Consider the following 26276-nt stretch of genomic DNA (forward strand, 5'->3'; position numbering starts at 1 on the left):
ACGATGGAAGGTGGAAGGATGAGGCCGAGACGAATGAAGCTGTGTCTGCTTGTCAGAGGGGGAGAGAGAGGCATGATGGGAGGATGCAGGCGGCAGATAAGTGGACGCACGGATAAAAAGAGCGATGCAGCTGAAATGAGAAGCACATTCAGTGGAGAGAGTGATGAAAAGACGGAGACGGTGACAGAGCTGGAGAGGTGCTTGGAGTCTGAAAAAGGGCCGCTTTGCATTTCCCTCGCGCCCTGACTAAACAAATGAAATGTGTTCTGGCTCTTCAGACTCGAGGCAGCCGAGGGTTAAGACGAGGCAGAGCCGGGGCCTCACGTGTCGCTCCTTCCTTTCCTTTCTTCTTCACCAGTGCCTGCGTCAGGAGACGGCCTTCGTCCTGTAGTGATTTAGTCAAAGCTGCGTCGGGAGCTTCAGGTGGTGCTTTGACACGTGGTGATGATGCCTGATCAGCTCCTTCCGTTGCTCCCTCACACTGTGCTGAGGCCTGTGCAGCCTCCCTTCATTCCCAGTGTGTGTTTTGTGTTCCTCCTGCGGTCGTGTGGCTGTTGAGCTGAATGGGGAGGAATCCTTCCATTTAGAGCATGGTTTGTGTTCTGGGATCACATCGGTCCCGTGACGGCGACCTCCTCCGCCCCCTCGGCTGACTGTGTGTGTTGTGTTTGCAGGTGAGCAGCCATGGACGTGGCCTCCTCGTGCACGTGGCTCCTGCCTCTCCTCCTCTGCGTCCTGTCCTCCTGCTCCTCGTCCATGCTGTGTCCCAAGCGCTGCACCTGCCAGAACCTGCTGCCGTCCTACACTGTGCTGTGCGCTAAGACGGGCCTCCTCTTCGTGCCACCCAACATCGACCGGCAGACGGCCGAGCTCCGCCTGATGGACAACTTCATCACGACGCTGAGGCACCGCGACTTCGCCAACATGACGAGTCTGGTCAGAGCTCACACTCGAAGCTGCCTTTAGATAAATCAGCTCCGACGGCCTTGTTGTGTCCGATCCGCTGACAGCGCGTTAACCTGCCTCTGAACGCGTCCTGGAGTCCACCACCTCCCCATGAACTCATGGAGTCCGTCTCCATCATGAACTGGGCCGTTTCCGGCCACGGAGTCCGACTCGCTTTGAGACGTGTGTTAGATTCGGGCTCATTAGAGTAAAACAGCAGCACTTGGCTTCTGAAATGAATCAAAGCCGTCAGATCACGGCTGATTGTGAGACAGTAAAGTGTTTGGCTCTCAGCGCTGAGGAACACGCACGCACACGTGTGAACCTCTCACAGCAGAAACACATAATTGAAGCCAACACAGCGAGGAGAGTTTCATCGAGGCTGAGCTCAGGACACATTCAGGAACATCTGCTCCTTCCAACGCAGCATATTGACTGAGGTGGAATGTGTGGCGTCGCACACATTCCACCAATTACCTCCATCGCAATCATGTGGCGGAGGTGGAGAAGCGGCAGCATAATATTTAAGAGGCACAGAAGAAGCCGTGTCAGCTGGAGGCTTCCTCAGTCACACACACACACACCGCGGAGACAAGGCTGCATTCAGAGCTCATTTTCCGTCTTAAACAGTCCCAGTTGAAGGCATCAGCTGAAGTATTCTAACGCTTGCTTGTCTCACGCTCCAGATCCATCTGACCCTCAGCAGAAACACCATCAGCCAGATCCGGCCGTTCGCCTTCGCCGACCTCCAGGACCTGCACGCGCTGCACCTGGACGCCAACCGCCTCACCGTCCTGGACGACGCCCACTTCCAGGGGCTGGTGAACCTGCGGCACCTCATCCTGGCCAACAACCAGCTGCACAGCATTTCAGAGGGCGCCTTCCAGGTAACGCTGAACTGGGCTCAGACAGAACCAGAGCCAGAAGCGTCACTCGCCTGCTCCAGGACACAATCAGCGCAGGGTTCGTGTTCTCCACTAATTAGATTTGATAGTAGAAGAAGAAGAAACTGGGACATGAGGAAGTTAGTCATAGAACCCCACACGGACAGAGCTGTGCAGAGCCACCAGTTCTCGTTCACTTTTAAAGATAAAGTAAAATTGGACCAAATCCAATCCAGAACCTCCACTGCTCCCGCGAGCGTCCAACCTGCTGCCAGCATTGACTCATCACACAAACATTGACGGCCCCTCCTCCATCAGTAACAGACTCCAACACAGCTGGAGGTCTTCGGGTTTCCTCCACCTGCACTGTGTTGGAATTGGTGAATGTGGTGAATCCCAGAACTCAGAACTTTACACGTTCTCCCTCAAAGTAAATACGAGTCACTTCTATTACTCACAGAAGTGGACGCAGCGCGTCATTGGTCTTCATTCAGGCCTGATTTTCTGCTCACGCGTCTCTTTAAATGTTTCTTTTGTTGCTGAGAAATGAGACTGGCTTTGTTGTTGAGGCCGTAAAGCAGCGATTATTGTAATGAAAACTGAGGCATTGTGACATTCAAACATTGTCCTGATTGTGTGAATAATGAGAACAATTACAACAACAACAACAACACTTTGACGGATCAACAGGCTGTTATCGCTCCCCTCACGCTGCTGCTGCCTCTTCGTGTGCTGAGTCGTGGCTTTTCAGCCGTGTAGTGATTATGGCGACGGTGGCAATTAGAAAAAGCACAATGCTCCGACAGCTCCCTTGCTGCCGCTGCTCCTCCATTGCTCCATGTCTGTCTTTACCTTTGTTTCTCTTGACCCTTTTTTCTTATTCTGTGTTCTTGCTCTTTAAACTACGGCTCTCCTCTCTTTGCAGGATTTCCTTGAGACCCTGGAGGACTTGGATTTGAGCTACAACAACCTGGTGGACATCCCCTGGGAGACCATCGCCCTGTTGGTCAGCGTCAACACCCTCAGCCTGGACCACAACCTCATAGAGAGCGTCCCTGAGGGAATTTTCTCCAACCTGCACAAACTTGCCAGGTGAGGCAGCGCGAGGGCTGAGTGGATCCTGCACATAGTCTGAGGCTGAGGAACGTTAGACCACCTCCGTCACAGAGGAGGCCGGTCGTGGGATATCCTGCTTAGCCACAGCAGCTCCTCAGTCCTCAGAGCTGGAAAAGAGGGCGGGGCCTCCTGCAGCGGCGCGTGTCGTTGACCTTCTGCCCGGCAAAGTTGGGCCTTTGTTCTGTTACACTGGAACCAGGTAGCAGTTGAACCCTATTAACAATAATCAGCTGGCCTTTACGGCCCAGTGAGCAGCACATAAAGGAGAAGCAGGCGGTGGATGAACAGCCATGCATTTATTAGAAGCTTCTAATGGCTTATTTCTGCCCGGAGCCATTAAACGTGGCCCAGCTGCTGCTCCTCTGGCTCCGGCCGTGCTCAGGTCCAGCTCACTCACATTAATACACCTCAGTGCTGCTGCCCATGAAGGAACATAATTGAAATGTGTAAAGTGCGACATGCTCGCTGCTCTCCAAAGCCATTAACTTCTTGTTAAGTCATCGCTGTTGTGAATATTTCTGCAGTGACTTTAAGGGAAAAATGGAAACATAGGCTTTTCTGTGTTTGTTGCTGACAACAGTGAAACCTGGGTTTTACATTATCACCCAGAGACGTGGCCCCAGTGCTTTGAGCCTTATTCTGTGTGTCACTGCTCAACGCTGTGGACAAACCGTCATCAGCATCAGTAACTACGAACCCATTACCTGTGCAGTGATTTACTCAAAGCAGCATCGGATCCGTCTGCTAGAATCCCTGCGCGCTGTTGACTGACGCCTGCTTCTATGTCTCCAGACTGGACATGACGTCCAACAAGCTGAAGAAAATCCCTCCTGACCCGCTGTTCCTCCGCATCCCAGTGTACGCCAAGATGAAGGGTTCTCCGCTGACGGCGCTGGTGCTGAGCTTCGGAGGGAACCCTCTGCACTGCAACTGTGAGCTGGTGTGGCTCCGCCGCCTCACCAGGGAGGACGACCTGGAGACCTGTGCTTCGCCTAAAGACCTGGCCGGAAAATACTTCTGGACCATCAGAGAGGTTGGTCCGCGTCTGAATATCAATGAAGGCGAACGACGATGGCGACGTGGAAGCAAACAGACGTTCAGGGACATGTTCTGCAACACACATGTACACAGCCTGAAACTAAACTGTGGCGCAAAACAGGGCTTTTACTGAGTAAAACCAAGCCTGACTCTGTGAACTCGCTGCCGGAGCCTTGAGGAGCAGTTCACAGGCTTAAACAGGGTTAGAATAGCACAGCAGGGGGCGTCTCCACAGCCGAAGGGCTGAGGTGATGATACAGACCTTAGTCTGACCTCACATAAGAGCGCTGGACTCCCCTGAGACCAGTTCTCTGTAAGAAGGTGGATCAGGAGACCTCCACCGCTAATACTCACAGAGCAAATAAGAAGGACTGATCTGTCGCCCGCTGATCCGTCAGATCAGACATGAGATGAGCAAAGATGGAGGCTCTCGCACAAACCACTACTAAATACTCACAGTTGTAACTTAATGAGAAGGAGGTTTATTGTAAAGCTGCAGCGGCCAGCGATCACCTCAGGTTTGGAGTGATAGGAGTGATGAGCAAGCCCCAGAACGCCTCCACCAGGGTTGGGCTGGCTTTGAACGGGCTTGAACGGGTTTACTGTAGGTGCCGGTGGGTGGGTTTGAAATCATGCAAGAGCGGAAAAACTCTTCATGTGAAACAACAGAGCTGCTGCCAAAAGTCCAGCGAAGAGGAGGAGACGTCTTGTCGCTGTGTACGTGCTGTGCTGTGCTGTGCTGTGCTGTGCTGTGGTCCGGTCCGGTCCGTTCGGGTCAACAGTGACTTATGTGCTTGGCTCCAACAGGAGGAGTTCGTCTGCGAGCCGCCCATGATAACCCGTCACACATCCAAGATGTTTGTGATGGAGGGTCAGGAGGTCAGCCTGCGCTGCAAGTCCATCGGGGACCCAGAACCCTCCACACACTGGGTCAGCCCAGATGGAAAGCTGATTGGAAACACGTCCAGAACCATCTGCTACGAGAACGGCTCGCTGGACATCCTCAAGGCCTCCGTGAAGGTGGGGGAGGATGGTTTTTACCATGCTGTGAAGGTCAGAGTCTGGCGTGAGCGCCTCCGTTTACGAGCTGTGTCTTTTCCAGGACTCTGGAAAATTCACCTGCATAGCGTCCAACGCGGCTGGAGAGGCCACGGCTCCTGTCGAGCTGGTCGTCAACCCCTCTCCTCACTTTGACCCCAAACTGGACCTGGACCCGGGCCCGTCCGACATCCCCACGTCCATCAAGTCCAACGTGAGCGGAGGCCACGCCCGGCCCGAGCAGCAGAGGGTCAGCGTGTCGGAGCTGACGTCTAGCTCCGCCACCATCCGATGGCCCCCGCAGAACCACATCCCAGGGGTCCGCATGTACCAGATCCAGTACAACAGCTCCACAGACGACATCCTCATATACAGGTGAGACTTACCATGCTTCACTGACACGTCGTGAGCAGGAGGAGCCGGGAGCGATCAGTGTGCGGCACCGCCGCTGCCTCCTGACCCACCGCCTGCAACGCTCAAACACAGGCATCAGGCCCAAGCGTGGCTGCACAAGGCGGCGGCGCCGCTGCCTCGGCTCCCGCTGATTACATTCCTCTGCTGCCTCCTCAAACGGATGCTGAACACTTTGACAAATGGATTTCATTTTAAATTGACATGCCATAGATTTAAGTGTGTTCAAATAGCGCGCTGAGATTAGGTCATAGGAAAATCTGTAATTATTCCCCATCACTTTGTTGTTTGATACAGTGACTGGGAGCGTTTTGGAACAAACGGCTCAAGGGCTTTTAAAGACTCTGGAGCCATGAGCGTTTAAGGATGAACGATGTTCCAGACTGGAACCAGCTGCTCCAGCTGTTCTCTCACTGTGTCCTCCAGCCCAACACCATGCAGTAACATACCACACGTTCCAGCTCCAGCACCTCCGGCCACACAGAAGACGGAGCCGACGCCTCCCGAGGTTTTAGTGCTACTAATGCTCCCATGTGTGAGTGGAGTTAAAGGAGCCTGATTCACAGCTAATAGAGAAAAGTGTTGGAGGCACCAGTCAACAAGCTGTAGGTTAAGGTCGCCTCTCGGAGCGTTAGCATGCGTAGCTCTCGGCTCCAATCACCACATGTGGGTTTCAGAGCGTGTTTGAGGCTGAAGCTGCCAAGTGGCTGAGTGCAGGCCTCTATCAGCCCACGGCGCCCGCCGAGTGACCGCTGCACGGTCCCGTCAGCCTCTCAGCAGCCGTAACCTAGCAACGGCGTTCAGAATGCATAATTGGCTGTTATTTCAAAGCATTTGGAGGGTTGACAGATGACAGTTTATGTGTTCACAGCCTCGGCTCACACTTTAGCTGAAGCCCGAGAGCCCTCGAGTGGCTTCTCTGGCCTCAGTTTGGAAACGGCATTGGTCAAGTGTGTATGGTCCAAACGGACGGGTCCAAACTGAAGCAGTGAGCTGCTGGCTGCGTTACGGCGTTGGAGAACGTGGACAGACTGCGACAGGCCTCGCTGCACCCAGCTGCGCTGGAGCCCACGTTGAGTTCGCTGAGTGAAGATGCTTCGTCAGCAAACAGCTCAAACTGGGCCAGAACTGCTCCGGCAGCAAACTTTCAGTTCAGTCACTGAACCTGTGTTGAGAGAGGATGAACACACAGGAACGTGAAAACCGTGCTGTGTGGAGCGTCACTGGGTTCTGCTCTAGAACTGCTGATGAGCCTGAACCTGGACCGTCTTCAGCGTGGTCACTGCCGCTCTCTGCTCCTTATTCTTCTGGCTTTGAAGCCTCTAAACGGGAGCAGGGAGGCTGAGGAGGCGTTCACTGCTCTAAGGGAAGTCAGAGTAACTGAAGGACGCTGGCTTTGGAGCATCTTCACATCTCAGCGCTGACAAGGAAGAATCTTCTGTTCAGCTCAGTTTAGGTTCTTACTGCAGAACATTAGTGAAACCTTGAGGTTCCAGTTTTGGGTTTCAACAAGCTACTCTGGCAGAACCACAGAGAACCAAAGCTGTGAGACGACAGTTGCTGGGGTCGGGAGTCGAGGAAGCAAGCGTTTATCTGTGTTCTGCTTCATCCTTCAGCTCCGTCTCACCCACAGACAAACCCACGGTCCAGAGAGAGGAACCTTTGAGAGCACCAGGAAATGAGTGCATTGATCCCAGCATCCTTAGTATTGTCGTCCTCCTGCAGTGGAAAGCTATTTTATCAGTCTGAGAACGTGTTGGTGTTTGTCATCGTCCTCCTGCTGAGTGTGGAAGCGTCTCCAGAGAGGAGGCCGTGATGCAGCAGGAGCCTGTGACTCAGCAGTTGGAGGCGTCAGCGTCTCATCTCGTCACGTCGCCTTGTGTTGGATCTCATGGACCTGTTCTCCGATGGTGCCGCTGTGGACTGAGCCCTGGCAACGCTTTGTTCGTTGTCGTCTGAAGCTGCGTTGTCCTGCTGGTTGTGACTCGTTCTGGCCTGGTTCCAGCAGGCGGTGCTCTGGACCGCCTCAGGTCCTGCACGCTGAGGTGGTTCTGACCCAGCTGCTCCCGCTGGCTCGGCCCGGAGCTTGGTGCCCTGCCCTCGCTGTGTGTTCTTACATAACCATGTTGTGTAAGGTTTCCTCTAAACTGAGCACCGCTGCTCATCCAGGAGGGTGACGACGCGTGAAATGAAACGCCTGAACAGGCAGATTTTCACCTAGAAGCTGATTAAAATGTATCATAAATATTAGATTGATCAGACAAACAGGTTGAACTGCGTCTTTATAATCAGTAATTATTACCCGTCCACCTGCTCTGATTTCAGACAACAGTTAGCTAAAACCGCAGCGAGTCAGACGAGCCAGAGCCTGTTGTGGTTCTTAAACTAATTTTAGGACCGATAATGATGGAGACAGATGAGAGAACAGCCTGTAACGAAAAGGCAGAGGGAGAGAGAGTCGGTGGGGGCGGAGGGGGGAGAGGCGAGAGGCAGAGGGGGGAGAGATGTTATCGGTGGAATAATAATTGAGCGGAGGAACATGGAGGCTGTGAACTGGGCCAACCTCTGAAAAAACAAAGTCACTGCTCACACTGAGACACAAACCCGCAGCAGCAGAACCAGATCAGGGTTCTGCTGGATGGAGGCCTAGTTTCAGAACCACTCAGAGGCTGCCTGACGGCCAGCAGAGGTGGAGGTCTCCGGCGCCCTGGGAAAGTCTGCCCCCACCTCCCACCCCCCACCCTCCACAACCCTGGTTCTGTCTCCACTGATGAGCTGCCTGACTGCCTTAGCTCTGCCTCTGCTGCCCTCACGCTGGAATCGGAACAGTGGAATAGCTGAGGTGACAGTTACAGCTCGGCCCGTATGAAGCAGCGTCCCGGTCAGTACTGGCTGAACTCAGCGGCGCTGACGGCGGCTCCGGGAGAAGGAGAAAATGCTGAAGCAAATGTTGGGTTTTAATGAACAGCCTGCAGGTCGTGCTGAGGCTCAGGTACTTGTATAGAACTGATCTGGTGCTAATGTGTGAAGCATCAGGCTGTTCTCCATCAGAAGTGCTTAGAGGTTGTGCCCCTGCATGGTGCGACTCCTGACGGCATAAAGACCAAAGCACTTTGCTGCGTCCAGATGTTTGTCAGATACAAACCATCATAGATTTGATTTCTATGTTCGTTATGATAAGTTTGGCTATTAATTGGACGATTTGGACTAAGTTCTGTTCAAACTGTCTTAACTTTGTTAGAATTTTTCCGTCTTTTAGTCTGTTGCAGGTTTGATTTCCTGACAGTTAGTTGCCAACAAATGAAGGTCAGTGGGAGAATCCAGCCTTTGTGTGAAGCTTCCATCCAGCAAACATGGACTCTCAGGACTCAGCCTCCCGTCGTCTTACGCTCCGACATAATGCTAATGAGGGAACATGCAGGATATTTGCTTCTTAAACGACTCGGTGGCAGCTTGTGTCACTTACGGCCTTGAATAATGCAGCGCTCCTCCTGACGTGAGCTCCTCAGCCGTCGCTGCAGCGTCTGAACGTGTCTCGTCTCCGTCTGTCGTAACAGCTGTGAATGAACCATCCTCAGTAACAGCCACTCGGGTTCAAGTCAGGCGTGAACCCGTCCCAAGGTTTCGAGCTCCTCTGTGTAGATTAGTTTCAGCACTGAGTGGTCTATTAATAAAGTGGAGTCGGAGCCGTGTGACGCTGAGCAGCTACAGACCTTGTTCCTCCGGGAGGTTTGTGCCACCGGCCCAGGAGCAGGGACAGAGTGGTTCTGACCATCGACCCGGCTGGTGCTGGAGCCTCCAAAGGCACAAATGCGTGTTAGCTGAAGCTGAAGCTAAACGTGGTCTCCGGAGCGTGGTCTTAAGATCCGAGAACACATCGTCCAGCGTCCCAGCGACAGCACTTGTCATTTTCTCTCGCTTTAATTTTTTAAAAAGGCAACTTCACAGATGCTTTAGGTATAAAATAGACACAGACGCAAGGTCACAGTGAGAATTTCATTCCCCTTCTATTTCCATACTTTCACCTCGACTCATCTGTGGTTATCAATAGGAAAGAAGAAGGCGAGTGTGGGAGGAAGAGCTGAAGGGGAGGAAGGGGAGAACGGGGGAGGAGGTGTCAGCTGGAACGGGCCAGTGTGGACCCGCTCAGTGACTGGGTGTTCTGAGCTGAAGGCCCGGTTTGTGACCACAGATCCACAGCTGCAGCCGGAATTGGTTAAAAGCGACGTCGCTTCGTGTGTCATGGTCACATTTCACTGACTCGTCAGTCCGGATTCTCCTGCTTCTGGCTCCTCTCTCTTCTGTACGTTCTCAGTTAAGAACCGAGCCTGGATGGATGGAAGGTGAAAGCGATCCTGCCGCTCTCTGTGATTCTAGATTCAGAATCAGTCGATACGTGTTAACACGGGACAGGAGCCCGGTGCAGTGTCTAAAACCACAATCTGATCCAATCCTTTTATTTCAAGGTTTGGTTCCAGCGTCAGATATCATCGGCTCTACAGCAGTGGATTCACTCCACAAAACATCACAAATAGCTAAATAATGAAATTAATAAGTGTGTTCTCTCCTGCAGAATGATCCCGGCTAATCACAAGTACTTCCTGCTGAGCGACCTGGCGTCGGCGCGGGACTACGAGCTGTGTGTTCTGGCCGTGTACGACGACGGGATGACGGCGCTGACCGGGACCAAGCTGGTGGGCTGCGTGTCCTTCAGCACGGAGACGGAGTACGGGCGCTGCCACTCCATACGAGACCAGGTTGGTGCAGAGAGCAGCATCACCAACATCCACCAAGAGACGAGGCCCAACAGGCCGACCTGCTGAATGACTGCTAACTGTCAGTCTCTCCTTCTTCGCCAGTTCCTGGGTGGTACCATGATCATAATCATCGGTGGGATCATTGTAGCTTCTGTCCTCGTCTTCATCTTCATCCTCCTGATGAAGTACAAGCTGCACAGTAACCACTACAAACAGAAGGCCACTGCCCGTCACGCCCACGTCTGTTCCCAGACCAACGGAGGAGGAGGAGGAGGAGGAGGAGGAGGCGGAGGCGGAGGCGCGCTGGTGCTGCCTCCGTCCTCCTCCTCTGCGGTGCAAGGTAACCGAGGGCCCAGACAAGGTGTGACCGCGCCTGCCGCCCGCTGGTAGCCTGACTCCACCCTGTTGTCTTCCAGGTGGAGTCGCTCATAAGAACTCTCAGCCGTCAGCGTCCACTGATGGAACAGCGGGCGCTTCTCTACGAGGGACAACTGTAGTGGACTTAAATCCAACGCGAGACGATGACGCCATTTCACAATAGCACAAGAAACTGTCCCACGGCCGTTTGGGCCCCGGCTTCACTTCCAGACTCACACTCTGCCCCACCTGACACTTTCTTATGTTTTTATTCGTCGCTGGCGCCTGAAGCCAGACTCCACCTTACGCCGAGGAGCAGCTGCTGCCGCGGGTGAGTAGCTGCAAACGACGCCGCGAAGGTGGAGGAGCTCTGGGCTGCAGCAGCGGCTGTGGAATGAAGTCAGTAGAATATGAAGCCCACCTCCCGCTCAGCAGCCAGACACGAGGGAAGAAAGAGAGGCCTTCACTGAAGTTGGGTGGAAATAAAGATGTGAAACAGGCACTAAGACAGAGAGTGATGGAGCAGAGACAGTGATGGAGCAGTGATGAAGCAGTGATGGAGCAGTGATGGAGCAGTGATGGAGCAGAGACAGTGATGGAGCAGTGAAGGGACAGTGATGGAGAAGGGACAGAGCAGTGATGGAGCAGTGATGGAGCAGTGACAGTGATGGAGCAGTGATGGAGCAGAGATTAAGCAGAGACAGTGATGAAGCAGTGAAGGGACAGTGATGGAGCAGGGACAGAGCAGTGATGGAGCAGTGATGGAGCAGAGACAGTGATGGAGCAGTGAAGGAGCAGTGATGGAGCAGAGATGGAGCAGAGACAGTGATGGAGCAGTGATGGAGCAGAGACAGTGGTGGAGCATAGATGGAGCAGAGACAGTGATGAAGCAGTGATGAAGCAGTGATGGAGCAGTGATGGAGCAGTGATGGAGCAGAGACAGTGATGGAGCAGTGAAGGGACAGTGATGGAGAAGGGACAGAGCAGTGATGGAGCAGTGATGGAGCAGTGACAGTGATGGAGCAGTGATGGAGCAGAGATTAAGCAGAGACAGTGATGAAGCAGTGAAGGGACAGTGATGGAGCAGGGACAGAGCAGTGATGGAGCAGTGATGGAGCAGAGACAGTGATGGAGCAGTGAAGGAGCAGTGATGGAGCAGAGATGGAGCAGAGACAGTGATGGAGCAGTGATGGAGCAGAGACAGTGGTGGAGCATAGATGGAGCAGAGACAGTGATGAAGCAGTGATGAAGCAGTGATGGAGCAGTGATGGAGCAGTGATGGAGCAGAGACAGTGATGGAGCAGTGAAGGGACAGTGATGGAGCAGGGACAGAGCAGTGATGGAGCAGTGATGGAGCAGTGACAGTGATGGAGCAGTGATGGAGCAGAGATTAAGCAGAGACAGTGATGAAGCAGTGAAGGGACAGTGATGGAGCAGGGACAGAGCAGTGATGGAGCAGTGATGGAGCAGAGACAGTGATGGAGCAGTGAAGGAGCAGTGATGGAGCAGAGATGGAGCAGAGACAGTGATGGAGCAGTGATGGAGCAGAGACAGTGGTGGAGCATAGATGGAGCAGAGACAGTGATGAAGCAGTGATGGAGCAGAGATGGAGCAGAGACAGTGATGGAGCAGTGATGGAGCAGAGACAGTGATGGAGCATAGATGGAGCAGTGATGGAGCAGAGACAGTGATGGAGCATAGATGGAGCAGTGATGGAGCAGAGACCGTGATGGAGCATAGATGGAGCATAGATGGAGCAGAGACAGTGATGGAGCAGAGACAGTGATGAAGCAGTGATGGAGCAGAGATGGAGCAGAGACAGTGATGGAGCAGAGACAGTGGTGGAGCATAGATGGAGCATAGATGGAGCAGAGACAGTGATGAAGCAGTGATGGAGCAGAGACAGTGGTGGAGCATAGATGGAGCATAGATGGAGCAGAGACAGTGATGAAGCAGTGATGGAGCAGAGATGGAGTAGAGACAGTGATGGAGCAGTGATGGAGCAGAGACAGTGATGAAGCAGTGATGGAGCAGAGATGGAGCAGAGACAGTGATGGAGCAGTGATGGAGCAGAGACAGTGATGGAGCAGTGATGGAGCAGAGACAGTGATGAAGCAGTGATGGAGCAGAGATGGAGCAGAGACAGTGATGGAGCAGTGATGGAGCAGAGACAGTGATGGAGCATAGATGGAGCAGAGACAGTGATGAAGCAGTGATGGAGCAGTGATGGAGCAGAGACAGTGTTGGAGCAGTGATGGAGCAGAGACAGTGATGGAGCAGTGATGGAGCAGTGATGGAGCAGAGACAGTGATGGAGCATAGATGGAGCAGCTTGCTGCTTGGGTTTGCTGTGATCTCAGCCTGATCTCATGAAGCTTCTTGAGCCACGTTCTGTCTGTGGCCTCCTGGCGCCTCCTCCCTCACCCGCTCCCTTCCTCCCTGTGGTCATTTCTCTGCTTTAATGACTTGTTTTGCTTCCTTTCTCGTCTCCGTTTCTTTCATTTCAGAGTTGAAGGTCATTTTATTTTACTTTCCCGCCGCCGTAGCTTTTCTCTTCATCCTGTGATATTTCTGTTACCAATTTCCCTCTCAAATGGAGACGTCCGCGCTATCACGAGGTTTCTGTGGAGGCCCCTCAGGGTTTTTCCTCCTTTCACACAGTGTGTGAGGCGTCTTGTCCTTGTGTGTGAGTTGAGACGTGGCCTGAGATGTGGATGGAGCGCAGTGATGTCTGGACGTGTCACCAGCGAACGCTCATCTGTGCAGCGTCACGTTCCCGCGGCGTGTGCAGCTCGGCTGCTGTTTCCCGCTCCGGTGCCTTAAACATCTGGCACGTCTGGAATAAACCCTCTGCTGCTCTGAGGGTGTGGACTGAAACGTCTCCGTTGGACCCAGACGAGCTCTGATCTTCTGCCTGGAGTCTCACAGAGAGCGACTGTGATCTGGTTCCGTTTGATGGCGGTCTGTTCCTCAGCCTCACCTCCCATCACACACACAGCGAGTACATTTGTCTGCTGGGCCTCAGGCCGTTTGTTGTGCGTTTAATATGTTCCACGCAAACACACAAACAGCAGCGATCCCGATGCACCGGCTTCCTCCCAGACCGAGGGAGCCGAGCTGGTGTTTGCTGGTCAGCCGGACGCATCGCTGCTGAAATGCCACCGCACCGGCTCCAGGAACCCGACTCCGTCTGGTTCTGACCCGTGGGGCCTGTTTAAAAACCCAATGACCTTTTCTAGTAACGGTGCTGGACCTGATCAGTTTGCTCATTTCTCCTACCACTACGCTGCAGGCGTCTCTGTGTCCTAGTCTGTGATTGGCCGCATGCCCTGCCTATCAAAACAAGGTCCCACCCCTGCCTGGATGGAGCTTCAGCAGACGTGGTAAACCAGTAGTAAAGTGCATCATGTCTGGACTGGAGTAGATGAACTTTTACTAATTGGTTGAACTGAGAGGGTCGTTTGATGGTCAGAAACTAGATTTTAAAAGTGTCGCGCAGCAGATAAAGTTCAACCAGCACCAACCAAGATGGAGACGTCCAGAACAAAGCCTGGTGAACACCCAGCACCCAAAAGAGTCCAGCACGACACAAATGTTCAGATGTTTCAGCAAAATCCAAGGGGAGTTTTGGCTGGTGCACACACACAGATGCACACAAGCTATTCAGCCTCACAGCCCAGAGAAAGGCACGCATTAATTCAGCACACGCTCGCTCCTTCCAATGCAATCTGAGTGTCCCACCTCTCTGGGAGGCCGGGCAGACACCGTGATAGCATCACTGTTAAGCCACGAGGCATCAGGGCCTCATTCACTGGGCTTTTATTACCCCAGCCTGGCACCGAGCAGCGGGAGCGCCGCCCCGGCTGGAGTCACAGCGGCCCCTGGTGGCCGCGCTGAGTCACGGCAGCGAGTACTGCGCTTTTATTTTTACCCTCATGTATCCGGGGAGAGTGGGAGGATTCACAGCCACAGGCTGCTCGTGGTTCGGGGGAAATGAGGAAAAATGTGAACACAAAAGGATTTGATTGGCCTCATAGTGTTGGTTTCCTCTGGTTTACCTTCTGTTTGTCAGCGATGTCAGGAAGCAGCAAAGCTGAAGCTCCGTCACTGTTCAGCGCCTGCTGCAGCTCATTCATTTTTAGCCGTCTTTGTTCCCACCCAGCTTTGGCTACATCAGACCAACAATCAGCTGATCTGAGGTGAAAACAAGCAGTCCTCACACGTAAAGCTTGATTTCTTCTCGTGCTTGTTCTCGCTGCAGAAGCTTCAAACATAAAAGCCAAGTTATAATTGGAAAGAGATTAAATGAAACCGTTTTCTCTGTGACAACTCGGAATAAATCATGTAACAGTTGGGCAGTGAAATCCCAACTCTGCCTTGTCCTCATATAAGATTTTTCCACAAGGACTTTAAATATAATTTAAAGCAAACGTAAACAAAATAAAACACAGTGAAGTCAGTTTAATCTCTTTCTGAAAACACCTGGTGTATGTGAAAAACAGAAGGGCAGATAGAGGGAGAGACGACAGACGGGCGGAGGGTGGAGGAGGGAAATATCCAAAGAAGACAAAGAGAGGCAGAGGGAGGATTAAGGACTTATATTTAGTTAGAGGCAGCGAGAAAAACAAGAGAGAAGCAGCTGAAGCACAGATGAGTCACTGAGCCCTGAGACACTTGTATTGACAACAAGCGATGGAGGGATAAAGAGACTCAAGGATGAGTGGGAGGTGGAGGAGGGATGGAGAGAGGGATCACTGGACGCCAGAAGACGAGGAGTCTGCAAATAGAAAACTGATAACAGCTGACAGTTACTATGGGCTCTGCTGCTACGTCTGCATCGCTGTCCTTATGTCTGTCAGCTACGTTGTTTCTACGCACGTGAATTAGCATGAACACGCTCATCCATCCATCCATCCATCCATCCATCCATCCATCCATCCATCCATCCATCCATCCATCCATCCATCCATCCATCCATCCATCTATCCATCATCCATCCATCCATCTATCCATCATCCATCCAGCCAGCCATCCATCCATCCAGCCAGCCATCCATCCAGCCATCCATCATCCATCCATCCATCCATCCACCATCCATCCATCCATCATTCATCCGTCCGTCCATCCATCCATCATTCATCTGTCCGTCCATCCATCCATCCATCCATCATTCATCTATCCACCATCCATCCATCATTCACCCATCCATCATTCATCCATCCGTCCATCCATCCATTCACCATCCATCCATCCATCCATCCATCCATCCATCCATCCATCCATCCATCCATCATTCATCCATCCATCCATCCATCCATCCATCCATCCATCCATCCATCCATCCATCCATCCATCCATCTATCCATCATTCATCCAGCCATCCATCCAGCCATCCATCATCCATCCATCCATCCATCCATCATTCATCCGTCCGTCCATCCATCCATCATTCATCTGTCCGTCCATCCATCCATCCATCCATCCATCATTCATCTATCCACCATCCATCCATCATTCACCCATCCATCATTCATCCATCCGTCCATCCATCCATTCACCATCCATCCATCCATCCATCCATCCATCCATCCATCATTCATCCATCCATCCAGCCAGCCAGCCATCCATCCATCCATCCATCCATCCATCCATCCATCCATCCATCCATCCATCCATCCATACATCCATCCATCCATCCATGCATCCATCCACCATCCACCCATCCATCCATCCATCCATCCATCCATCCATCCATCCATCCAGCCATCCATCCATCCACCCATCCATCCATCCATCCATCCATCCATCCATCCATCCATCATTCATCCATCCATCCATCCATCATCCAATCATCCATACTCCACAGACATGAGCCCTAATCCTCTCAATTCTTTGTTTCAGATTTCCTTACGTTCCGTCTGGCAGTGCTGGAGGGAGAAGAGGCGGAGGTGAGGATCACACACACACACACACACACACACACACACATGGATACACAGGTGAGAGGGAAAGAGCTCATTGCTCCAGCATAGGATCTTGAGGGAGAGAGGAGAGAAGCTGGAAGCGTAATTTAACAGCAGCACAGAGCGAGCGGCAGTCGACAGCCATTAGCGAGCCTGGAGTCAGTCTGCCTCTAAGTGCTCTGTAAATATCGCTGTGCCTTAGTAAACAACATTACTCCTCTTTATTGGCCTATTATATAATGCCCTGATCCCCCGTAGCAGCAGATTGGTGTCGCTCAGTTATGTAAGACTTTCCACCCTTTGTTATCTCTCTTTTCCTTCTCAATCTGCATCGCTGTCTCATCGTTCTCTTCTTCTCACATCTCTCTTCATCCTGTCTCTGCTGGTCTACATATCGTCAGTCATCAGCTCCTCCATTAGCATCTTCCATGCACCAAAGCTCAGCTTTACCATCTAAGGGGGAGTTTCCAGGGGACGTGTCTTGACTTCCAGGCCTCTGCAGAGAGTTTGGGTCATTTAGGTTCAAAATATAGAACAAGCCACAAGCTCAATGTTTGTGGACCTCAGGGGTTAAGAGCCTCATCAGTATCACAGTATTAGTATTTTTACATCAGTGAAAGGCAGAATTCATGGTTTGTACTCATCATAATTAGTTTCTTTAATGCCTTTAATAATTTAAAGCCATCTTCTTCTCCAAAGATCGAATCAGTGACTCAGTGTCTGCCTTTTTGTGTGACCCACAGAAGCCCCAAACGCCAACACGATCACATGAAGTCATGTGAACATCTACTGAGCAGATGGGAATAAGCAAAACCTGTTGATATGCAAAAGGTCTCATCACTGCTGCGATTAAAGTCGCTGGATACAGGTCAGACTGACGGTTCCCAACCACAGCCTCAGAACACAAACATGGAATCTCTTCCTCTGTCCAGAGCTCGCTGGCTGTGTTTATGCTCCGTATGTGACATTTAGAACCTGTGTGGACACTAAATGATGCTCTGATGACTTGCGTGGATGTGGAGAGACCCACTGCAGGGCTTTTCTCCCAGATGTTCAAGATCGTGGTTGATCAGCGGTTGGTGGCTCCTCTCTTTCCCTAGCATACAGTCATATGCCAAAGGATTAAAAGTGTTATGACTGCATCATATCGGGAGACACAGACTTCCAGAAGCACCTCTCTACTAACTCTCAGTCAAAGAGCACGTATGTGTTGGGACTAAGAATATGAGCACATTGTCAACGTCTTGTCTCTCGAAGCATCAGTAATAACGAACTGTCCGAACAGTGAACCTCTCTGGCACTTTATTCATGTCTCCAGCTGATCCCTCCTCCTGCTCCTCTCTCCCCCCCCCCACCCCACCCCCTCTCTCTCTCTCTCTTCTTCTCTCTCTCTCATTTTCATGAAAAACTAAACAATGACTTTCCAGTATTTTTCTGGCTGCGAGCGGTTTAAAAACACTGAAATAATCCGTGTGTTTGCGTCGATGGTGGATTGGTTTTCTCTTTGTCAGAGTATTTTAAAAGATTTGATGTCCCAAGCATGGAGCCTTGAGGAACACCAGATGGAATCTATTCAAGCCGAGCTTAAAGAACGTGTCTGGCTCCAGGTTTACAGTGACAGCTGGTGAATTATGATCCTGATGTTTGACACTGGTGAGCTACTGTACGTGAAGTTGACTGTGAGTGTTCCTATACTAAAAGCTGGTGCTCCAGATCGTGCTAGACGGTCCAGCAGAACTTGCGCTGTCTGACCCCCCCTTCACCACAGGCCCCTCCTTTTGCCCTTTGACAGTGTCTGTGTTTGTATGTAACACACACCTACAGTGTTCAATGGTTTGATACCCATGATTTACTTTGAATATAATGAAGCAATTGACCAGAGTGAGAAGAAAAACACAACATGCGAAAGGGGATTTTATGCTTTCATAGATACAATAATGTGGATTTATAAAGAAATAAAAAAGTATTTTTCTTGGAAAACAATGTTTGCATGACTTTGCGACTTCTCTTTGGGTTGGACACTCTGCTGCATGTTCCTATTTCACATGGATGTGTCTGATGATCAGCTCTGTTTTGCAGTGTTGCATTTCATAACTTTCCAGGCAGCAGTGGGTTCATGCAGAAACCATCATGTCCAGGTCGAGCTGCTCGAACTGCTTTTCTATGCTCCAAAGTTTAACCACATGCTGTGACTCATGTTCAAGGTTGAACATTTGTGAACCAATGAGCCTTTTGGCTTCATGCTTTACACAAACAAGCCAAGTCAAGCCCAGAGTTAATCGTGGTTCCATAGAGTCCATCTCATTTCCATCTTAAAGAGAAGATGTGATGAAAAAAGTTTGATACTCGATCCCACCTGCCTCGAGTGTTAATATTTACATCAATAATGAGATTATTGAGATGTCACAATTGTCATGTCGTGACTAACAACCGTCAAGCTGGTAAAGCTGTTGCCTTCGGTTAGACACATGAATGCAAGTTGTACATCACTGAGCAAAGACAGTACGTGTGGATTCAGACCTTTGGAGGAAAGTGACACAAACCACACAAACCAGAGAACAACGTTAAAATATCTTTATTCTAATTTGCTTATGTTCTTACATCACAGGCTACAACCATGACGAGATCAGACATGTGCTCTTTGCTTGTGTCAGTAGTTCCGGTCAGAACCTAAGCGAGAGCCCCATTGGACCCAGGCTGTAGCTCAGGTGTGACACTGAATACATTAACAATGCTCTCACTCTGATGCAGAGTGGGCTCTGGACCGCCAACGTGGGGTTAGTACTTCTAAACGCTACCAACAGGTTGGGTTCTTAATCAACCACTTTTGTTAAGAACTTTTCAAGTGCAGTGGTTCAAAAACCCTTCATGCTCCCCTTTTTCAAAGCTAATTACTGAGGACGCAGGCACATAAACAAGCAGCTCAGCCTGAAACTGAGCTCCCAGCGCCTTCAAATGATGCTGACCCCTATTAATCTACTGCCCCCTTTTTCCTCGTTTCTTTGTTCATTTCCATTTTTCAGAAGTGTGAAGGGGGACGAGGATGATGGTTTGTGGCCAGATGTCCGCTGTTGGTTTTGTCTCTCAGCATAGTCAATGCGGTGTTGGAGAAATCCTTGAGAATGTCTACTGTCTCTTTTTGCAGCAGCAGAGACTCCTGCACAAACTCCTGCTGGGTCTCCACCAGTAGCTGAACGGACTGAGCCAAAATCTCCAGAGACTGAGACACCGAGGTGAGGAGCACCCTGCTGGCCTGCTGCTGCTGGACGCTCTGAGAGGCCATCTGGGCCACGGGATCCTGGGGCCTGCAGAGGAATGGCCCACCTGGCAGAGGGTCAGACAGGTTGGACCCTGAGGTGGGGGGATGAAGGGGGCCAGAGGAGGAGGTGGGGGGACTGTGAGTGTTAACTGCAGATGAGGGAGCGGACGCTGAAGAAGCACCAGAGGAAGACGAGGGCACCGCTGCAGAAGGAGCAGAGTCAGAGACTGCACTAGATGTAGGAGGGGCGAGCGAGGAGGAAGAGGGGGGAGCGACGGCTGAGGTAGTCGAGCTGCAGCTTGTGGGAGCGGGAGCAGCATTGGAATCAGAAGGAAAAACAGAGGGGGCGGAGGCCACGGAGGACGAGGCTCCGGGTGCAGGCCTGGAGGACGACTGGTTATAAATCTGGCTGTTGCTCCGAGAGTAGGTGTAAACTGGCTTGACCCTCATCAGGGCGTTTTCAGGCAGCGGGTCCAGAGACGAAGGCTCCAGGTTGGAGAACATGGAGTCGTCGTTTTCATCAAAGCCCGAGGTTCGTTCTGGAGGACAGAGACAGAGCGGAGCTGGTTTCCTGCTGTTTGACAGTCTCAGTCTAATGTGTTACAGCCTGAAATGAACTAAAGGTTTCATGTCTTACCTCCGTCTTCTCCGAAGTCTAAGTCAGATGAAGAATGAAAGGCATCACCTGCAAAATGATGAGAGTGAGATAATAGAGCTGAGTGTGTGGTAAACGAGTTACATCTGTTACTACACGGCTCCACGTACCTCCAAGTTCCTTCTCTGGCGAGGACAGAGGGGAGAGGTCTGCGGAGGCTCCACTGGGCCCCGAGTGGGAGCTGTCTGTCAAACTGAGGTAGGAGTAAGGGGGAGGGTTGGGGAACTTGTTTTTCTTCGTGAATGGATTGAAACTGTCATCTTTTCCAACGTCTGCCTCACTTTCACCATCTGAGAACCAGCAAATGAGAACATGTCCGTTAAGAAGAGCTCTGCCTTCACTTCCACACTGGGTTCTGTACAATATCAGTCCACTGACTGAACTTGAAGGTGTTCAGCCTTCACCTCTCTGAGTCATTGTCAGTATTTTGTGAACCATCTTCTCCACAGGACCCATCTTCTTCTTCTTCAGATTGCTGCCATTGGGGCCCCTCAGGGCCACAATGCGTCGCTTGCCATCACACTTCAGGTCAGCCCATTTCTTCATGATCTGACGCACCTGTAACAAGACCAAACCACCTTTTTTCAACAGTCTTATGCCGCCACAGGATTACTCAAACTATTTATCATACCAAATACCAAATCTATGTGTCTTGGACATGCATTAAAGGACGAGGACGAGTAACACTTGAGGCAAACTGAATAGAATCTTTTTCTGAAGCTTTTGTGTGTTTGGTCTTTGACCACTAGGTGGCGCCGTGATGGAAAAAGTAACTAAGTGAACAGGAGACATAAACTGCTCGGCCAAAAAGAATCGCCTCCAAAAAAAGACAGGTCACAAACTCTAATATATATATTTCGTTAGATGCCTTTAGCTTTAATTACTGCACACATTCACTGTGGTATTGTGTCAATAAGCTTGTGCAATGTCACAAGATTTATTTACATCCAGTGTCCTGACTTCTGCACAAAGCCTTCTCCAGCACATCCCAAAGATTCTAAATGGGGTTAAGGTCTGGACTCTGTAGTGGCTAGTCCCTTTGTGAAAGGGGTGTCACATGCTCCCTGAACTACTTTTTCACAATTTGTCATCTTGGAATATGTCCGAGCCATCAGGGAAGAAGAAAATCCATTGATGGAATAACCTGGACATTCAGAATATCGGGGTAGTCAGCTGACCTCATTCTTTGAGCACACACTGCTGATTCTAGACCTGGCCAACTGCATCAACTCCACATCACAGCACTGCCCCCACAGGTTGTACAGTAGGCACTAGTTATGATGGGTGCAGCACTTCATCTACCTCTCTTCTTACCCTGATGCACCCATCACTCTGGAACAGGGTAAATCTGGACCAGCTGGGGTTAAATAACTTGTTGCCAGCTGAAAGATAATCTCCCATGCAGTAATTATCCAATAGGAGGCTTGTTTGTATTTGATTCATTAAATCCAGGTGGCGACTTTTTTGGACCAAGCAGCATATGTCTGATATGGATTACTAAGGTTAGTTGTTGTACAATAGAACATCAAATTTATAATGGTTTATTTGGCTCAAACAATGAGCAGTGGCACATTTCTGAGAGATGCAATAACAACTACACTGCAGTAAAGTGAATCACAGACTGAGGCTCATCCATGGCAGAAGGCCACACCAACAAACCTCTCTGCGACTTTCTCCCAGACTGTTGACCTGATTTGTGATGTCAGTCCAGGTCTGCTTCTTGGTTTCAGCTGACACACCATGGTTAAACTTCTCTAGACAAATTATGATAAAAGCATGGCGTCAAACGATGGCTGATACAGCAACAGGGAAAATCACGTCCAAGCTCAAGTTCATAGTTTAATCTGAATTTAGTGAGAATATTAATAAAAGACGAGGGAAGTAAGACTTCTAAAGTTTGATTAATTGTGATTAAGTCTATAGACATGATCTCCTAGACTCCGCGCGTCCTACTCACTGAGGAGGACGTATCTGTTCCTCTTCACTGCCTCCAACAGGACTCTGACCTCATTAAAGGTGAACCTCGGTTTGGATCTGAACCCTGATTTTGCTTCAGCACCTCTACATTCTTCGTCATCACCGTGCCATGAGGCTGACATGGCTCCGCTGCGTCTGCGTCTACCCCTCTTCATACGTGAACCCACCTGACGAGAACAAAGAGCGTAACCAGGAATAAAGCACCAGCTTAAAAGGTAAATGTCCGTTTTTCCAGCAGCAGAAACAGAATCAAAGAAAATTCAAATAAGAAATTAAACATAATTCAAGTACATTACAATATGTAGAAACCACGATAAGCATCACTGCAGCAGCAGCAGCTCATGGGTTTAAAGACTCTGCTCAGACGACTGTGAACTGTGTACATTCGACTGATGCAGCTGTGACGCTTTTAGTTCCACTGGACCCTGTGCATGAAGAGGCTCAGCTTCCAGTTGTCACACGACAGAACGTCACGCGTCATCTCACTTTGGATCAGATCGCAGAGGGATGAGCTGGACTGGAGTTGCCCCCACTCTGCCCCCTTCTGGCGCAATGTTACAATGTTTAGAATCACACCCAGCTAACGTCCATCAAACTGCGATGAATTGTTGGACTTGTTGTGTATTAGAACTGAATTAATGACGTCTTCGTCATTCACTCAGCTATTACATTAAATAATAATTTCATCAGTAATTCATTTGACCATCTTTCTGTATAACGTCATCAGCTCCAATGCCAGCTCATGTCAGAGAACACAAGCAACTTAATTATCATAATAAATGTTCGACACGTGAAAACAACTTCTTAATAAAAACAGATTATATTAACGTTGCGTTTGTGCTGGTCACGTGACGCGTCCTGGCCAATCAGCTGCGCCTTCTTGTGCTTTGTTGCGCTCGTGCCTGCCTCTCCCCTCCTGCTCGTGCCTGGCTACGCTCACACAGCTCGCTGACTCCGCCATCACTGGTCGCCCTCGGTTCGGGGCTCGCGTATTGTTGTTAAAAACCCGCCGAACTACGAACGTTGGTTCTGAACACATCGCAGACGTATCGCGCGTTTTCGCAGCTTCGTGTCCGTGCAGCCTCCGCGACTGTCGGTGGGCCAGACCGAGGACGGAGCGTCTGCTAGCGCCGAGCCGCGGACGCTGGCGGTGCCGAGAGGATTGGGTCGCGTCTCGTGGCAGCGCACGGCGTAAGACGCCGAATATGTGGCAAACACTCACCAGGAAAACGGCGCCCTCCCTCTCTCCCGGCCTTCCTGCGTGGTTCTCCCGAAAGTTCGGACTGACGAGAACAACGCTACTGCGCAGGCGCCGCAAAGCGATGGATTCGCTTTCTGCCCTGAACGCGCAACGTTTGGAGGCTCCGCGCGCCCCCACCGGCTCCGCATCAGCGCGCAGCTCCCGCAACACAGTTCGCTCACGTTTCTGGCTCCACGCGCCTGAAGTCGTTCATTAATGTCACGCCTCAAACATGTTTTGTAGTTTTATTGCTAACATTGACACATCAACACACCGTCACCACGCGCGCACATGTTGTGGGTTTCTGTTTGAGGCCGGATCAGCTCAGCAAATGTCACCGTTATTTCACCAACATGATGCCCAGTACCGCGTAACCGTCAACTTATCTCCGGCAAAAGCTTAACTGGCATTAACTAAACTGAAGCCAGACGTAGAATCTACATTAGTTTGATTGTTGTAAAATCAACTTCACCTTCTTCATGGGGCCAACACAGTAAAATCGTCCACCATTCAACATCAGCAGACGTCGCTGGACGTCCGGAAGAGCAGGTTCCGCTACGGCCGCTTGGTGTCGCCAGAGAGGCTGCTCTGGGAAAAGTGCGGGTTTTGTTCCTATGTGCAGTACCGGGCTCGGCCTGCTGGGGGCGCCCTGTCTCGGGTCCAGACTGGGTCCTACTGGCACGTTGACTGTGGGGATGTAACGGCGGCTAGCTTAGTTTAGTTTAGCTTGTTCTTTGTGGACACATTATCCACACACAGAACCACACTAAGCTGTGCTAATAGCTTTTGAACTGATAACTTACAGATTCTGCTGCTGTTGTCCATTTCCCCACCCGAACCACTAAAGTCCATCCATCCATCCATCCATCCATTTTCTGAACCGCTTACTCCCTAGTGCGGGGTCACGGGGGTGCTGGAGCCTATCCCAGCTGGCTGCGGGCGAGAGGCAGGGTCCAGTCCATCGCAGGGCAAGACATAGACAGACAACCATTCACTCACACACTCACACCTACGGGCAATGGAGAGAAGCCAATGCACGTCTTTGGACTGTGGGAGGAAGCCGGAGAACCCGGAGAACCCGGAGAGAACCCACGCAAACACGGGGGGAACGTGCAAACTCCACACAGAAAGGCACCAGGAATCGAACCCAGAACCTTCTTGCTGTGAGGCGACAGTGCTACCCACCGCACCACCGTGCCGCCCACCACTAAAGTCCTGTAATCCAACCCAGTGGCCAGGATGAGAAAGGGATGAAGGCCTTTGACGTAGTTTCCGTCGAGCGATACGATACTTCAGCATCACATAAAACCACCAGTCTCCAGAATATACTTGAATAAAGAAAATAATTGCTCCAACATCACAATGTGGGACAGACATGAATAAGAGCAATAACAAGTGAAGCAGAGAATCACGTTGGCACCAAAACCAGCGAGTACAGATTGATGAAGACGGAAGGAGCCGTGTTCCTATCGCTTCATGAGGCTGTGGGCTTTCTGGTTGGCAGACTGGATGCGGGACACGTTGAGACCGGCCTGCAGAGAGAAACAGGAAGTCTTAGGAGCACGGAGCAGGGAACCACTGCACCTTCCTACAGGATAAAGCAGTGACGTGCACCAGGCTGAGCTGTTCCCTCCGTGCCTCACTGTGACGTGTGACATCTCTCCTCAGACGCTGGACGGATCAGACTTCTCCTGAACCCACGGTCCACAGAAGGGTCTAACTGTGCTGAGGGTGGGAACGTGTCAGACCCCAGAACGGCCTTCTGGGAACACTGTCTGTGGTGACACATCTGGCTCCTGGGGACGGACCTGCTTCGCCCCTCAAGCTCAGCGCCGCTGCCACTGCAGTAAATACGCTTTCTGTTGCTATGACAACGGTGAGTCATCACAGGCTTCTGTAGTTGTATTGTTCAGAGTGGTTCGCCTAAAGCTGAAACAATCCTAATATCTGGTGGCAAGCTGTTGTTCTGACCCGTCCATGAACCAGATTCTGACTCGACTCTACTGAACCTACTGAAAAAAAGGACCGTTTTAACAGTCAGTCCAGTCACCTGCCTGTGAGCTGAGGGCATGACCCAGAACTGGTCACTCTGGTCCAGAAGTCCAAAGTCTTTCATCAGATTAGTTCTGCTTGTGACCCTGTGATGTTCTGTAAGCCTCTGGTGGCTCGTATGCTTGTATCGGGCCGAGATTGTTGGACCACTTGGGCATTCTATCAGAGAACACCGATCCGGTGCCTGGTTCTGCCACAGTGAAGCATAGCTTTACGTACTGACGTGTACTGGGTCGGTACCTCTCCCTGTATGCGTTCGATCTGGACGTTCTGCGTGTCGATCTCGTGGCCCATGTCCAGAGCCATGCTCTTCAGGTTTCCCATGATGCTGCCAATATGAGCCAGGTTCTCCTCCATCTCGTCCTCGCGGGCGTCGTTAGTCACCCTGACAGGAAGTGGACGTCATGAATCACAGCCGGTGCGTCTGTTTGTGGGGCTGCGTGTTGAACTACATGTCGGAGCGAGCGAGCGGTCGCCACCTCCAAGCCTCCCTCTACCTTCGTACGTATCCTCCACTCATAATCATCTGCTCCTTCTCGTCGACGACCCGGGACGACGGCGGCTGGTTGGACACGGCGCCGCCCG

General features: G+C 51.2%; 2 protein-coding genes and 1 long non-coding RNA gene across 11 annotated transcripts in view; 2 read left to right on the top strand and 1 right to left on the bottom strand.

Moving 5' to 3' along the window:
• Positions 1–18491, top strand: part of si:cabz01090165.1 (uncharacterized protein LOC100333421 homolog) — a 116455-nt gene extending 97964 nt beyond the window's left edge. For all 4 annotated transcript variants that reach the window (XM_041073339.2, XM_041073341.2, XM_041073340.2 and 1 more), the window contains 11 exons: positions 675–936; positions 1632–1832; positions 2755–2921; positions 3738–3978; positions 4791–5003; positions 5086–5396; positions 10006–10189; positions 10292–10529; positions 10606–10877; positions 16447–16493; positions 17252–18491. In XM_041073339.2, coding sequence (XP_040929273.1) covers positions 685–936; positions 1632–1832; positions 2755–2921; positions 3738–3978; positions 4791–5003; positions 5086–5396; positions 10006–10189; positions 10292–10529; positions 10606–10730 — 1932 coding nt within the window. In that variant the 5' untranslated portion in view covers positions 675–684 and the 3' untranslated portion in view covers positions 10731–10877; positions 16447–16493; positions 17252–18491. The remainder of the gene's footprint in view (positions 1–674; positions 937–1631; positions 1833–2754; positions 2922–3737; positions 3979–4790; positions 5004–5085; positions 5397–10005; positions 10190–10291; positions 10530–10605; positions 10878–16446; positions 16494–17251) is intronic.
• Positions 18492–19067: 576 nt separating this feature from the next.
• Positions 19068–26276, bottom strand: part of LOC114868186 (synaptosomal-associated protein 25-like) — a 12597-nt gene continuing 5388 nt past the window's right edge. For 2 of the 5 annotated variants that reach the window (XM_041073336.2, XM_029171620.3), the window contains 8 exons: positions 26189–26276; positions 25932–26076; positions 22380–22566; positions 22082–22176; positions 20827–20980; positions 20533–20712; positions 20405–20452; positions 19068–20306 (listed from right to left, as the gene is read on the bottom strand). The exon at positions 26189–26276 is cut by the window's right edge and continues 59 nt beyond it. In XM_041073336.2, coding sequence (XP_040929270.1) covers positions 19528–20306; positions 20405–20452; positions 20533–20712; positions 20827–20980; positions 22082–22176; positions 22380–22566; positions 25932–26076; positions 26189–26276 — 1676 coding nt within the window. In that variant the 3' untranslated portion in view covers positions 19068–19527. Of the gene's footprint in view, positions 20307–20404; positions 20453–20532; positions 20713–20826; positions 20981–22081; positions 22177–22379; positions 22567–24111; positions 24327–24442; positions 24484–24842; positions 25172–25253; positions 25405–25931; positions 26077–26188 lie in introns of those variants that run through there. The other 3 variants (XM_055514071.1, XM_041073337.2, XM_029171622.3) reach the window with 3 other exon arrangements.
• LOC121202662 (uncharacterized) overlaps positions 25375–26276 on the top strand; it is a 6938-nt gene continuing 6036 nt past the window's right edge. For both annotated transcript variants that reach the window (XR_008696483.1, XR_008696482.1), the window contains exon 1: positions 25375–25515. This is a non-coding gene — a long non-coding RNA (uncharacterized LOC121202662). The remainder of the gene's footprint in view (positions 25516–26276) is intronic.

Source organism: Betta splendens, chromosome 13 (genome assembly GCF_900634795.4).
Source record: "Betta splendens chromosome 13, fBetSpl5.4, whole genome shotgun sequence".
NCBI lineage: Eukaryota > Metazoa > Chordata > Actinopteri > Anabantiformes > Osphronemidae > Betta > Betta splendens.